The 16,604-nt window shown below is 42.5% G+C and overlaps 1 protein-coding gene across 2 annotated transcripts in view; it reads right to left on the bottom strand.

Moving 5' to 3' along the window:
• Positions 1 to 16,604, bottom strand: part of pcxb (pyruvate carboxylase b) — a 256,790-nt gene that overhangs the window by 225,802 nt on the left and 14,384 nt on the right. For both annotated transcript variants that reach the window (XM_062384277.1, XM_062384278.1), the window contains exons 4-9: positions 16,218 to 16,308; positions 13,059 to 13,224; positions 12,820 to 12,965; positions 8,545 to 8,662; positions 7,321 to 7,388; positions 4,986 to 5,069 (exon numbers count right to left, since the gene is read on the bottom strand). In XM_062384277.1, coding sequence (XP_062240261.1) covers positions 4,986 to 5,069; positions 7,321 to 7,388; positions 8,545 to 8,662; positions 12,820 to 12,965; positions 13,059 to 13,224; positions 16,218 to 16,308 — 673 coding nt within the window. The remainder of the gene's footprint in view (positions 1 to 4,985; positions 5,070 to 7,320; positions 7,389 to 8,544; positions 8,663 to 12,819; positions 12,966 to 13,058; positions 13,225 to 16,217; positions 16,309 to 16,604) is intronic.

Here is a 16,604-nt window from a genome sequence, read left to right as displayed (position 1 = left end):
GCTATTATAATAAGGAGCACTAAGGTGTACCAAACTTGGTTTTAAGAAGTCGGCAATGAATCAATTACAATAATTATCGCAATAGAAAAGACACAAAAGCCCTATTTAATATTTTACTTATGCATTGTCAAGCACAGCGAGGAACATATTATCTACCTCTGATTTGTAAAATGTTTGCTGTGTTTGTCACTCTCCACTTATAGACTTTAAAATGACATTTATTTTGATAATCATTGATATTGACTGATATGACCAATTTGATTTTGATATTATTTCTGATCATTTTCCAGTCCTACTTTTAAGGGTCCAAACAACACACACAAAATATACAAACTATGAATGATCTGGCTGCACACAGAAGGTTAAGGGAAAGCTAAGCCTGGCGGAAAATTACCATTTTGCGTTTGAGTGTAATCGTATTTATGGCTGCTCTATAACATCTGTGCACATGCTGGATGTATGTATGCTATATGTGCATGTGCGCACACACACACAGACACAAAGGTTTGGGGAAAATGTCTTCTTTCTTTTTGTTTAAATACATTTGCAAATAAATAAACTGTCAATCATTGCAAAATTATATATATACAAACGCTAACTGGTTAATCCACAAATTAAATGACTGATAGTTACACACTTGATTTGACGACCATGTGTTGATAATGATTTTGATGCACGCACATTATTGTTGGGCTGCGTGCCACACACACACACACACACACACACACACACACACACACACACACACACACACACACACACACACACACACACACACACACACACACACACACACACACACACACACACACACACACACACACACACACACACACACACACGGCTCTGATTAACTAATAGTGTGTACAGCTACTTCTTAATATCATTTATAAGTCTTAAAATAAGTTCAATTAATTTCTAGAGGAGCAATAAACAATAACTAGCGTGATGCAAACTGTATTTTACCAACTCAATAATATCTTGCTGGAAAGAAACGGAAAATGTAATAAACTTAACAAGATTACAAACATGAATTGAGAAATGAAGAACACAGACATTAGTCTCATCCTTTAGCTATTAGTTTACTAAAGTTAAACAAATATGATGATGTGTACAAGCTAAGAAAGCCAGGTTTAGTTTAAGCTTGTCTGTGTACATATTGGCTGGGACCAGTTGAAATCTCCCTTCTCTCCGTGGTTAAAGCTGGTTGAACAGGTGGTGTGATAAAGTCTCTTTATACCCTGAACAACTTTTCGATGGCACAGTGCGACACTTGGAAAGAGCTGCAGTTGTCAACAGTTGGAGTTTAACAACATGGAACTACTTACTTCATTGGTCCGTAATGTTGCAAGGACGTTGTAGCACTTTTAGGATTTTACATCCTTCCCATTAAAAATTTAAGCAAGATCTTGGCATCTACACAAGTTTGGAGTAATGTTGAAAGTGATAGAGGGGAGTGATAAAGTTGTGATGAATAAAAAAGGACAAGATTAACTTTAAAAGGGAAACAGGGAAACGACTTGGAAAGCCAAGGACAGCCAAGATGCAGAGAGACCTTGGGAGAACACCTTCTGCGACTCCACACAAGGCATCCTCTCTTCTTAGGCATTCACTGTTAATGCTCAGTAGTGAGTAAAAGAAAACAGTGAGCAGTTGTAATGTCAAACAGTGCATATATCTTCTCATGAGCTCTGCCCACACAGCCGGCCAACAATACAATACTCCACTTGTTGTCTGCACAATTATCCTGGGAAACTTTGTACATAAATGAGTGTAGTAAGATTTGTCTAATTTAATCTCCAGTCTAAGTCGTGTAATTTAACGCCTTTGTCGTTATAGTCGATCATAGGATTGTGCTGCTTATGCATTGGCAGGTAAACCACAGGCCATTTGTGCACAGATGTTGCATGCCTCATAGAAGGGGCACATAACTTGTTGATGGTGGAGAAAGGAGGATTTATGCCCAAATACAGGTATTAAAACTTTACTTCCAATCATAAAACTCAAGCCCATTAAGCAAAACACAGCACAAGGGGCTCTGCTGCTTCGTATTCAAACGGTCTCAGCCCAGTGCAGACGCTAAAACACCCAGTACACGTGTTGGGGAGAAATGCAGATATCAAAGAGGTATTCAAAAAAGACAAAACCATCACTTTTTATTATGGGTGATTGAGCAAGAAATTGAACATCAAATCAGCGGGCCAATCCATTTGATTATGAAAGCCTCAAACTGCTATAGTGAGATGCATCATTCATAAAACTAATCAGGACCGGCTGAGATACTGCATGTGTTGGTTCAATCAAAAGTCAGCGACAGACAGAAAACAGGAAGACTACAGAGCAAAGACGCAGCGGCCAGACAATCAGCGCTGAAGCGAGAGAGAGAGAGACATTTCCAAGCCAAGACACAAAATCAGCCGTTTGAGCCGCAGATAACCAAACAGCAGCGTAGGCATTCGACAATGTCCCCCGATGTTCCTGTGAGCTCTGCCTTGATATTCACCACTCTCTGTTCGGCCCTTTTTACTGAGCGCTGAAGCCGCTTCCTGTAGTCCCTCCGTGTTGCCAGGCGGCTCCTCTGAGAGACCCAGATGGAAGCTGCTGATAATGGAATATGGGCGATACACAAAGATTGCGAGATGAAGGGGGAGGGAGTGCCAGCACTACGGAGCCGCCATTAACACCAGATAAGGGCTTAGAAATAGCAGGTGTGTGTAGGAGTGTGTGTGTGTCGTACATCATCTTGTGGGTCTTTCTATATAAACCGCACACAATATCTTTCTATGTTTTGACCAAGTGTTTTTGCAGAGTTTGGAGACTGTGTGGGCACCAGCAAATGGAGGAAACTGTGTGTGCACATACAGGTGTGCACATTCACACACACACACGGTACAATTGCAGTTTAATGTCTTGAATGCTATCCCATTACATTACAGTGAACTGCTGATTAAAATGAAAAGGCTCCAATTACGCTGCAAATTGAACTGGATGCATGGAGGTGTGAGAGCACTCTTGCCTTTCATTTCAGTGCTGGAAAACAAACGTCTCCACAACAGCAGCCATCTATGAAAACTGGCCACTTGAGACGACCACACGCGTCCCTTAATGTGTGCGAACAACACACAGACAGGGACGTAAACATCACCTCCTTGGCAAAGACAATTAAGAAAACATCAATATGACAACATATGCGGCTAATGGGACACCACAAACATTAAAAACATGCTGCAGATACCTACAACACAACCAAACACATACACACTCTACTCCATTGATCGGTCACAGATTGACTTTGACACTTCTTCTTGAAATGTGCGTGTTCTTTTATCAGTTTCCCCACATCCTGACAGAGATGAGCAACAACCTTCAAGCATGTTGTTTTCCTGTACAAGCCTCCCTTCATGATCATCTTAGCGCATTATATTTTTTAATAACACTTTTGCAAAGATGGAGCTCCCTTTTGTCTCCATGTTATACGCCTTGAGTTGCAAATCAAGGGCACAGCCTTGACGAGCAGAAACTGAACTACATCACTGATTATGGCAAGGCCTTTCCTGCCGAGTCTGTATATATGAAATCAAAAGATTTAAGATATTTCATTCAGGTGAATTCAAGGTTTGAAAGCAAGAGAAATCTTCCTGCCGCATGCAATCCCGACGTGTTCCCAGAGAGAGCAGGTGAGGGCTGCGTCGGTGAGATGGAATGTGTAAAATGTGTCCATGCACATGCACTCAGTGGGAATCCTATAAAGACAAGTGTGTGGGTGTGTGCGTGAGCATGCACGCTGCCCTCTTGTTGCTAGCCATCATTGACACTCTGTCATTGGAGGAGCCGCATCATTCTTGTCTAAAATGGTAATGTGCAGAGTTATGGACAAGAGGGAGCTGCTGACGCTGCTCCTACACACAAGGAGGCCGGCTTTATCATTTCATCAGCAGATAAGCCGGGTGAGGTTATTTGATTACTGTAAAAAATATTATTTGAGAGCAAGGTCATATCACGATAACAACAAAGTTTCTAGCTCTAACTTATATCATAATTTCTGCATCACTTTGATCCACGTCCTTCTTTTGTATACATCACATTCCTGGATCCATCCTCCCTCCTCACTTCTACCCATCCCTCTGCTGGGCCATCACCTGCAAGTTGAGGCTTGACCTAAGAGATGCTGCTGAGTTTGATCCAACTTTCTGGCAACACAGAAGCCAAAAGCTGCAAGAGATTTTATATTCATCTAATGGTGCAATAAAAGGTGAGCTTCCACTTTGCAGTGAATGTGTTTTGCATAAGCAGGGAGCACAGCTGGTGACAACAATCCAAACTGTTTTGAGAGAAACACACTCAAAAGTGGTTCACACACTCATTTACTCGCTTTACAGTTTAAATGTAGTTCCACACATATTCAGATCTCATTTTCACACGCAGCCCTCATTTGAATCCCAGGTGTGTATAGCACATTCAAATTACTGGGGAGAATCCAGTTGTTTTGCAGATTAATTATAGACCCAAAAAATGAGTAGCATGAGAGTCTAGCTAAGAAAAAAAAAAACTAGAGTGTCCTCGCAGGGAAAGATTTTTCAATTTCACTGAGCCAACTTTTATGAACAAGTGATCAAAACCCCAGACCTGCATGTTCAAAGTGCTGATGCCTGCCTTGACAGCTCGGAGGAAAAACTGCTTCCTACTGAATGACCCGACTTAACATCCGGCTACAGCCACATGCATATTTAACATCAGTTTAATACACAGCTATTATTTCTGTGCGCTCTGATTAAAATATGATTAGGTAGAAGTTCCGTCAACAAACTTTTTTTTCCTCCCAATTTCCCTCGGGGTACTGTCGCAAATGTAATGAAATGGTCTAGTTAACGTGAATCTGTGGGAAATGACTGCGTGTCAAAGTGAGGGAGACGGAGGAACTCGTGAGAGCTTCGTGGCTGATTGATCCCGGCTTCAACGCCAAACCACAAATCACGGAACCCTACCTGTCTGGCCAGGTTGACGGAATCAGCGTGAAGTCTGTCTCTCAGATGAGGGTCCAGCTGGAAGGCCGGCGCGATCTCCACCACCTGCAAGAGTCAATTTATTGAGAACGCCTTCAGTGATCACAAGATTTTCACAATGCAAATGAGGTAAAGTATCATTGTCAGGATGAGCAGATGTTTCCATTATAGACTGTATATAGAGATGGATGGGGCATCTTCACTTCCTCATACTATCCGGAAATGAAGCTATGACTGCTGCCATCTTGTGCATTTGGAGCCAGAGTCTGCACAAGAGTGACCAGAGGATAGAGATAAATTGTATTCATTTACTTAAACGTAAAAATCTGTGTGGCAAAACATCCTACAACGATAGAAATCCTCTTTGACAAAATGTATTTGTTGTTTACTGTCAGCCACCAGGTGGCGATGCAGCTTTTTTGGCTTCACTTTTGGGCAGCCGTCATGTTGTCCAACTTTATGTACAGTCTATGATTTCAACTCAGGGACATTCTCATCCCCTGTGAAGCGTGCATTCGGAACAGTTCTAAGAAACAAGCACAACTAAATTTGAAGTATGTCTGATCCATGTGGCCTGACACTGAAAAGTCTTTACCTTCATGAACGATTTTATGCCTTTGATTCACTCGATCTCAAATCATTTTAATAATAAACCACAGGTGGAAAGGTATTTATTTAGAAAGCCCCGATGAGGCTACCCTGCACCCCCTTTATTTCACTTATGTTACATTATTTCAGGCACTCTAGTCTCTACTAGTAGCAACATTTGGAACATGTTCACCAACAGAACCTGATTTATTTTTACCCATCTGTTTACTGGCTCTGTCTGTTTAACGGTGTTGTGCAGGTAGTAAGAAGTGGGATTTTTTTGTTTTTTTTAAGTCAAAACAGAGTTGAGATCAGTGAGAGTGAGCCAACACAGGCACAGTGTGAGCTGTAAAGTGGAAACAACGAGCTGACAGATGCTCCAGCTCCCTGTAGAGCTGCAGGGAACCGCAGAGCTGGGAAATTATTCTCCATTGGTCCATCGCTACGAGTGACACAAGCACTTGATCCGTTGTTTGCATAAAGGCTTCATTTAGCCACGCTTTAACTAAACCCCTGGACTTGCTTGAGCACTTACTTTAGCGGCAGTTTATAATTGAGTCTAAAATCAGACCGAGCAGAACAATAAACTGAAAACCAAAACTTAATAAATATCATAATTTGTTTGTTTTTTAAGGACATTATAAATCGTTTTGATTAATTAATTGTCACTAAGCCTTAGCAAATCAGATGTAGTGAGTAATTTGAAGTCACATTCAGTTTTTCACTTGCTCCGCACCCTGGCTGCTGGGTGGGTAGGGTTCACTGTGCTGAAGGCTCGTCTGTTTCACTCCTCTGTGTCAAACAAGTCATCCCGTCCAAGAGAAATAATTGAATCTAGTTTAAAACAATGTGACCTGTGGGTGATTTTAAAAGAAAGAGAAGAACTCTGTTTAATTCGTAGAAAATCGTATTCCGGTATAAAAAAAACTCTCTAAGGATGAATAGCACTTCCAAGACACTGAGAAAAGCTAAAAATATCCCATCGGTGCTCCAGATCTATTTCAATGAGCGACTTTTCGTGTTTCTGGGACTCAAACAGATCTTAGATTAAGGGCAAAGGCAGATTAAGTCTCGCGGAAATTAGGAACAGCAGCTTTGGCATGAATGGAGTCGCTAATATGATTATCATCTATAATTTGATTAAAAGGAAAAGTGGAAAATGATGAAAACAGCGATTAAAGTCCTTCGAGGTGACGAGACGTAATGAAATACTACGTCTGATCTGTTCTCCCCGACGATTGAGTGACATTAGATCATTTCTCTTTAATGTGATTGCAGCCATGTTAGTTATTTCTGTTTATCATGTGATGACAGAATACCTAATTTATTCCTGTGCTAATTCCAATTCATTCAGCAGCAACAGTGGCTTATTTGTATATAATCCTCTTACCCCCTGCTACTGTGGACATCCACAACACCTAGGGCCACAAGTACCATAACAATCAACGCCATAATCAGGACTGTAATAATCTTGATTATTTATACAAAGCTTAATTGGCCCATTAGCCTGCATAAAAGGGGAATACAAACACTTGAGCCTTTGGTCCACTCAGCAGCCTGCAGTGCTTGCGGGTGCGATTCCCGCTTATGACCTTTGTTTCATGCCCACTCACAATCAACAGCCACTTCACACTAATCTATGTAATACGGCAGAAATGCCATGAAGACAATCTTAAAACACATTTAAATATTAAGTTGGGTTAGATGAATGTTCAAATGGGGCCTTCACCTTTTGGTGTCTCCGCTGGATGGAGCAGTCCCTCTCGTAGAGGTGGATGACATTACCGTACTTATCACCTGGGGAAACAGAGACGAGGGGACAAGCAGGTGAGAATACGGCAGCGGGAGGAGGAAAGATAATTCTTAAATAACCATGGGTGTGAAGGGAAAGATGGGTGAATAGTGGTGGTGAAGGAGATGTGAAGAAAACATTTGACGGTCCCAGGTTTCCTGTGAGACACATTCATCGATAGACAGTTTATGGCTTTGTCGACCGGACACACCCTGTCAGACCATCAGGACCTCAGACTCGCGCTGTGACAAGCCATGTCTGTATATGGCATGAAGTGACACTCGACGCGCTGGTCAACACAGACATCCTAAGAGTCCTGAGACAGATGACTCCAGAGACCACCATGTTACACAACCTCCTGTTAGCTGGACTGCACATACCGAGGAACATCCTATTGTGAAAACCAAAGTCTGATTAATGGAATATATTTGGAGAAGGGAAAGTAAAAGGGCGGACCTAAGGAAAAAGGGGCATATGCAGGAAAACAGAGTGCTGGCAAAAAACTGCCTTTTTACAGGTGATTCAGAAAATTCACTAAATCCCTCACATGCCCTGAAGACGGTAATAACTCACAGTGACCACACACACACACACACACACACACACACACACACACACACACACACACACACACACACACACACACACACACACACACACACACACACACACACACACACACACACACACACACACACACACACACACACACACACACACACACACACACACACACACACACACACACACACACACACACACACACATTACTACACCAGAGACAGAAACAAACACACACACACACACAAACAAGACAGCACTGCCAAAACAGACAGCTGTCTGATAACACAAGCACCTAGAGCACTGTACACATGAACGTGCATGCACAACTCATATTCACAGGTACCGCACAGTGCAGACACTTCCTGTCAGTGTCAGTTGAATTTCAGTTCCGTAATATTGAATGGCTAAAAAGTTACATCCACTATGATGAGAAAATGAAAACTGGAGATTCCTCTGCTCTGTCATTCTTGTGTCTCTCTTCAAGGACGTCTGTGTGTCTTGCTCTCCTAATGAACTTCCGTCGATCCACATAAAAACAAACAAAAACTGACCCCCAGTCCAAGGCAAACACGAAAGGCAGTCACAGAGAGCACTTACCCAGGATCTGCACTTCGATGTGTCGCGGCTTTTCAATAAACTTCTCGACAAACAGGGCTCCATTCCCGAACGCCGACAGGGCTTCCGAGTAGGCCCGCTGGTAATTCTCCTCCAGTTCCTGACAAACAGACGAGACAAATCCATAATGTCTGAGTTAAGAGTTTTTAGTCAAGAGGAAAAAGAGACACCGTGAAGGATTCATATGGTTTTCAAGGACTTTAGAAGCTGCAGCGTCAGGTCATATACTTTGATTCAGGACTTCTATTTCCTGTTTTAACCTGTAGTACATCCCTCGTCATTCGCATTGGAATGTTGTGTAGTTTTTTTCCCCCTTTGTGACCTAAAATTTACAAACCCTTGGGATTGGAAGCAAGATGCTACACAACATCTCTGTGACCCGACTGTAGGAGGTCAGGACCAAGCCTGCCGAAGGTCATGACTCAATCTGTGTTTGTCAGCGTGTTGTCCTGCCAGCACATCCAGTCTCCTCTACTGGGGAAACACTGAGTCACCATCATGCCCTCATCCCAGTGCCTCTAGAGGAGATACACAGGCCCCAGTCCTCAGCTGTCAGCTCACGGGTTTGAGAAAACATACCATTGCATGCAAAACGACCGGTTGCTCAGGGCGAGAAGCAGACGTTAATGTCGCTGAAAGAAGGCAGCGTTTTTTGTTAAAGGGAACAAAACAGGAATGAATGGATATTATGAATTCCACAAACTGACCAGAAATACTTCCACTGAGAAAAATACAGGGAATATTTCGACAAAACATTGTTGTGCACGTCTTTTGAAAGCTTAGATACTGACGACATTGAGCAGTACCACTGGATACCATGGGGGGGCAGCATAGCCAATAGTTCAAGTGAGACATTTTGAGAACACAATTTGCAAGTTAGTGAGAAACTATGGGCGTATATATGATGTCACCTCGCCTGTTTACAACGTGGCCGCTTTCGCCCATTTGTTAGACGCCATCGCCATGTTTGCAGTCAGAAAGTGCCCTCTAGTGGCTGAATTGTTTAATAACCACGCCTATGGAAAAGATCAATCTAAGCATGTAGGCAATAACGGTTAAACCTTTTTAATATCTTTTTGCATTACTGAACCTTTCAATCAACCTCTGAGCAAATGACTCAATTCAGTTGTTTCCTGCGGTAGACTAAATAAACAATGACATCTCCACTCAACTTTGCAAAGGTTTCAAGTTAGTGGTGAACCTGCATTTCTTTAAATGGACCCAAAGACTTTTGAAAGACTTGGGCTAGCAGACTTCCATTTGTACTCTTTGCACATCAGTTCAGTCGCTCTTACGGATTCGGCCACTGGAGCTTTGAGTCGTGCAGCTCTACTGTTCTCTTCGCGCTTTGGGAACCACTTCACGTTGAAGTTTGAGCTCGAATCTGGCACTTTATTGGTGCCTTCCTCATCAGTAAACATACACATCTTGTCCTGCAACAGGATGCAAATGGTTTGGCTCGGTCTGTTGACTCGGCATACCAATGACCCACAAGCTCGTCTTGATGGAATAAAAAGTCAATCTGCACATTGTTGCTCGGGGTCCCAACTGTGCCGAGAAACCTCTTTACAATTTCCTCACATCATTCCCTGTGACTCAACGGAATCACTAGAAATGTCGAACAACTAATTAATTAGGCTGGGGTACAACTCAGAAAAAGGTCATAGTTTCCAGTTGATTGCCGCCTTGTGAGGCTCAGTGAATACAGTACAGCACGTTGCTGCCGTTCCCTGTGTAGATTAGAGAGTAAAGCATGAAACCGCTGTGGCCGACACTGGCCGGTGTGTGGTTGGAATGGGATATTTTTCTCTCCGGGTCAAGGGTTTGTTGAATGTCACAGCTGTAACACGACATATCCAGAATAACACTTTATAACAGTAAAACTGAATTCCAGCCATTTGTAAGTAAAACTGTTTGAATGGTTGATTCTCAAATTAGGCTTTTATGTTTTCCTATGTAGCAAACAGATTCATTCCAGGCTTTGGGCGTTCGCTTGAATTAAACAGGACGTATGACTACATTTTATTCAACTGTGGGAAATTCTAACAAGCATTTTTCACTCTTGTGTGATACATTATGAACCAACTGAGATTTAATCAGCAGATTAAATCGACAATGAAATAATTGTTAGTTCGAGCCCTAAAGAATAACGTTCCATGCTTAGATGTGGGGCTTAAAGAGAGAGTATATTAAATAAATGATAAGCCTGACTATTTCTAAATAAATGTAGCATTTTACACAGGAAAATAAAAATATACTGTGGCTGATTTGGATGACCTTATTTATTGTGACTTCAACATTCTTAGTTTAAAAAATAAAAGAACACCAGCAGCCATGAAGAATGACGAAGTGGCTTTCGCTGATTCAACACTGAGCTCCGGCCTCTTCCATTTGATTGGACATCAACCAGCTGCCTGTTCAAATGTCTGACGTGGTCAAACTTGAGGCAAAAATGGGGGGGGGGGGGCGCTGTTCATTCAGAAGGCCAATGACCTCACACACACCCCTCCAGTGCCACCGCTACTGCTGGCACAAGAAGCAGAGCTGCCGCCGGGTCGACGCTGAATTAAACAGGAGTGACGAGGTCCCACTTCTTGCTGTCTACTGGCATGAAGGAATTCCTGTTCCCTTGAGACACACATTTTGTATTAAAAGGTCATCAAACCCCCCCCCTTCTCATATTTTGATGTTGTCCTGGGGTTACTTATAAATTCATATTGTTTTATTTTGTTTTATTAATTATTTCCAACAATCTGCAATAAAAAAAAATAAAAAAGGGACAGTAACAATCACTCACCGTTAAACCATGGAAAGTTCAAGTGAGGTGTTGGTCCTGCTTGGCCCAGTTTCTCAGTTTTAAATTCTACAGCATCTCTCACAACAGCACTTAGTGAAAGAGCAGAGGTTTGCTGTCTGTGTCAATGAAAAGCTTATCGAATATATTTTAAGTGACTGAGCCTTTATGTATGTAAGCAGTGCCTTTATATTATAACACACGGCATACGCTACATAGATGCAACTCAGAGAAGAGGATCTGTACATACAGACTGTAACCATAGTTGGTAAATAATGAAAATGTTCTACATTATGAATATGAAAGCCTATAACAGAGTCTGCTCTTAGTTTTCTGCACTTCATACATTACATTTATTTTTGCATAATGAAGTTGAATTACAAGAAAGTAACTTTTGACTTTATACGTGCAGGTTCAGTTTGAAGCTGGCGGGTAAAGAACAAGCCTCCAATCTAAAGGTAATAACTTTGTATCATGATCTTCAGATTTCTAAATCAGGGAAAGTGGTGTGTTGACATAAGTAATACAAATATATAAAGATGACAAAAGGGCATCATGGATGTAAAAGACATTGAGGAAAAAGACCGGGGGGATTCGGGCTGTAAAGGCGAGTGCCAACACTGAATTTCCCCGACATTTCCCCGTTATTGTGAACGTGTTCGATATGCGAAGGGAAAATCAAATTTCTGGACTTTTTGCAGAGTTCATGTCTGAGAGCCGCTTTAGTCTGACGTCATGTTTGCATAATTAACACTAAGACATCTGTTTATTCGATTCTGGAGCAAACTAACATAACCACACATTTCAGTTTTGCCCTCTGTACAGATCTGTGTGGTCTTCACATTGACAACTGCAGTGACAGAGAGTCATTGCTGTCTGGGCGACGTCACCCTTCCATGGCCGAGAGGAGGACGATGGTGACAGACTGGTAGATATAAATCTGACAAGGGAGACGCAATATATAGCTAATTTCAAAAAGCATTTTTCCTGTCTGCAGCTTCTCATCTCCTGAGACTACATGTTTGAATGTTAACATTGGAAAAATCACTCATGTTGGAATCCTAACAGAGGTACGATTATTTTGACACACAGCTGCATATTTAAAATGTGGGCCATGGACAGTTACAATATTAAAACGCATTATTTTGCGGTGTCCTCAGAGCATATTTCACTGGGTGACAGAGGCAATTTCAGAGTACACACACACAACAAAACACACAGGGTGATTGGCGCCTAGAGGGAGATAAATGACCGGATTGTAATTTCCATCCATTTCACTTTGACGCAGCACAAATAGAAAATTAATGAAAAGAAAAAACTAAAATTTGTCATGAGGCCGGCCCGGTCAACGTTTGTTTTCTTTGTGATGGAATAGCATCGGGGAAAGATTAATGTTGTTAGAGCAAGGTGTTAAATTACATCTGACAGACGTGATCGTACACGGCAGCGGCTGACGGGCTCACCTCGTACTCCCTGACCACCCTCATCCCTCGGCCACCTCCACCATAGGCTGCTTTGAAGATGATGGGGAAGTCGTATGTTTGGGCAAACACCTGCGCATCGTGCAGGCAGGAGATGGGGGCATTCGTTCCTGGGACCACAGGTACACCTGGACACGGGTGGGTGGAGAGAGAAAATACATTAAATCCTGTTCTAGCAAAATAAGAAAAAGTAGTTTTACAGCAAAAGTCCATTTTCTTACCTGCTGAGATGGCCAGGGAGCGAGCCTCCACCTTGTCCCCCATCTTACGGACCGTCTCTGGGCTCGGGCCAATAAACATAACCCCTGCGTCAGCGCAGGCCTGAGCAAAGTCTGCACGCTCAGAGAGGAAACCATAGCCTGGGTGGATAGCATCCACATTGTTGTCCTAACAGTGAGAGAGGGATAGAGAGAGAAAAAGGCAATTTTCATTATATCTCTCCGTGTTGTGCTTGTTGACTTGAGTCTTACTGAGAATAAAATGTCCATAATTAAAACATTCACCTGCCAAAACGCTATTTAAATTCACATTTAATCAAAGTTTGGACTGAAGTTAGTTGCTAGTGGAGCCCAGAGAACGGAAATGTAGCCCAGCTGAGCAACAGGAGCTCTATTGAACGAGGAGCCACAGTTAACACTTGGCTGAAAATTAGTGAGGGAAGTAAAACACTCGACACACACATGAGCCTGCATGCTTTAGCACACACTGAGTGTGTGCCAGTGAAAAGGTTTTACATGTCACTGTGGGCTAATGATACATTTTATTCTCGTCTATCTTAGTTGCAGTCGCCCATCATCTCGTGAATGGACACCAGTAGGACACTGAATGAGTCGACAGACAGGCAAAATGTGAGGGTCAGGGTGGAGGCACTGAGAGGAGCACACCCATACACACACACACACACAGACACACACCCCCACACACACACAGGGCAGCAGGCAGATACAGTAGCTGCCGAGCTTGACAGATAGAGCCATCTCTGGATCAGTGTGTGCCATCTGCTCTTGGATACAAGGCGGACTATAATTATGGGCTGTCCCGTTGTTAAGGGAGCTGTTACTGGCAGGCCAGAGGAGGCATAGAGCTTTACACACACACACGCGCGCGCGCATGCGGGCGAATGCATGCACACACGCACGCAAAGCCTCAAGTGCACACAAGCAGGTACCCCCAACAACAACCCATAACAAGGGCTGAGTAGTGTGAGATTTTATCACTTTGAATTAACTACCAATTGGACAAGAATAAATTAAAAAGATTATAGTATATCCCTTTTTAAAAACATGTACATTGATTACATGTTAGCCAGTGGTAATGGCAAATGAAAAGCATTCCTGAAATAAAGTGCTCGGCTTCGTGTTGGGACAACAACACATTTAGTCAAGAAGGAAGGTTCAAGCACAATTCCTGGAAAATATCACTATAACTTTCAAATCTGCTACAAAAGAAAGAACAAATATTCACTGTGCACTCAGTTTAAATCTGAACCAACACTTTTCCTCTTAGTCATGGGGCCAACATTACAGGACAAATGTGCAATGGGAATAAGCTTGAATTTTGTTTTAACTACTGCCGGGCTCATCGGCTCATTCGTATCTGCCACAGGTTTATGATCGATAACTTAAGTGATGCCTTCGCTTTCAGGAACCACCCAAATGCTCCATGTGTACATTTTAATTGTACTGAAAATGTTTCAAGACGTTCTAAGAGTTAAATAATTATTGTGGAACTTCTGTAGCTGCATTCATCAATGCAATGGATTATAATACTAATATATAATCTGTATTCAGTTCCCTGACCCTGAATAACATGACATCCAATGCAAACACACATTCATACAAACCAGAGTACACTATATAAGCTTTTATAAGTGCAAGCAGACGTGCATATTATCAGATACAGTACGACATACAAAGCACAGAGGGTCGTGGTTATCTTGGTCACAGAGTAATAAAGTGATACACAGTGTGAAGAAGACACTGAGTTTTGAAAAATGAGAGTGGCGGGGGGAGGAACGGGGGGGGGACACAGACAGACACACTTCTTGCTGGCATGGGGTGGCTGGGCTCCCAGATAGACAGATGGATTTTGAGAAATGAGTTGGATGGCAAAGGTTCCCCAATTTGGCTGGCCGACCACATGCCCACGCCGAAAAATTATAAAGCCCTGAGAGATTGATCTGGAAAATGATAGCGAACAACTGGCAGCGTGTCCTGGAGGGATGGAGAGAGGACGGGAGGGAGTGGAGGCAACAAGGAACAAATCGGATTTAACACAGTGATAAGTGGCGGAGGGAAGAAAAAGGAGAGGGGGAGAGATGGACAGCAATAATGAAAAGGAGGGAAATGGTGGAGGGAAGCAGCAGCAACAACAAGATGATAAACGAATGAGGCAAATAAGGATGGACAAACGGAAGAAAACAGGGGAGAAGAGACGAAGGTGGGGGCAGGTGAGAGGGATGGACGGAGAGAAGTTCTTTCCATTTCCTTCCTGCCAATCAAGCTGGATATTGACTGTGTGAACAGAAAGCAATAAGAGGGATTTGTCTGTCACTTGTCCACTTAATTGTAAGCCACTGAAATCCTTAAAACTTTGCTGCATCACTGACGACAAGAGACAAGACTTTGCAACTCTAGGAAGGAGGCGGGGCTTTTCCTGAAGATCAAAATGTGAACTGGCTGAGAACAAATATTTAACCACTTCCAGACATAAACCTGAACACAGTTACATGTAACTTCCACTAAAACTTCCATCTTGTATTTCTGTCTAGGTTAGATACGTGACAAAATACAGAAATCAGTTTGAGTTGTTGCTCCACATAGAGTCACACATTGGACGGTGCCAGGCTCGATGTTTAGCCCCAGTCCCTGTGTTTATTCTGAGTTAAGCTAATTGCCTCCCATCCACAGCTCTTTACAGACCTCTGCAAGCACAGACGAGACATCAAATATTCCTGTTTCACTCCCAGAAAGAGAGCAAATAGGCAAATGTTTAACTTTTCCTTTAATGCTAATTAAAGACTTCCTACAACTACTTCAAAGTGAAAGCCTCCGAGCTAAATGAACTGAGATAGCTCATTTAAGTGAAGTTAAGTCGTGGAACGTGTAGAGAGACACTGTTCTTAATCAAAATCTGCACAGCTTATTAAGCAGGATGGGGCCGATGCATGAGGACACACTGTTTTCATAGTTATATGGTGTGTATAGGTTGTCCAGGACAGGAAACGTTTAATGTGGGGACAATCCCATGACAACTTCCGACTTATAAGTATTAAACATGAAGAAATGACCTTTAAACAAGTGAGCCAGCTTAAAACCAAAGCAAAAACCATGACGCTTATTATTCAATGACATATCCATCTTGTGGTGAACGCTCTTTACCTTGGCTACTTTGATGATGTCAGGGATATCCAGGTAGGCAGCGACAGGGGCCAGGCCTTTCCCGATCAGGTAAGCCTCGTCCGCCTTCTGCCTGTGAACACCAGGGAAATGCCATTAGAGAAATAGGAGGTGCAATCGAAATTACACAAGCATGTAAGTGGAGCTCCCGACGGTACACAACCATTATGGCTTCATGGCGGCGTTTCCAAGCTCAGTTCATATTAGGCAGCCATATTAAGTCAATAAACACACACTGCTCTGATTAATAAATTGGTAAATCAGCGCTTAATGGGTTTTAAGTTGTTTGGCCAGTATGAGCCTGTCACTTGCATGTCGTTATTAAGGTTTGCTCATATGTGCCGATATGAAAACCTTTATTTTACGAAA

This window comes from Platichthys flesus, chromosome 24, assembly GCF_949316205.1.
Source record: "Platichthys flesus chromosome 24, fPlaFle2.1, whole genome shotgun sequence".
NCBI lineage: Eukaryota > Metazoa > Chordata > Actinopteri > Pleuronectiformes > Pleuronectidae > Platichthys > Platichthys flesus.
The sequence above is the reverse complement of the archived record's forward strand: the minus strand, read 5'-3'. Positions and strand labels throughout refer to the sequence as shown.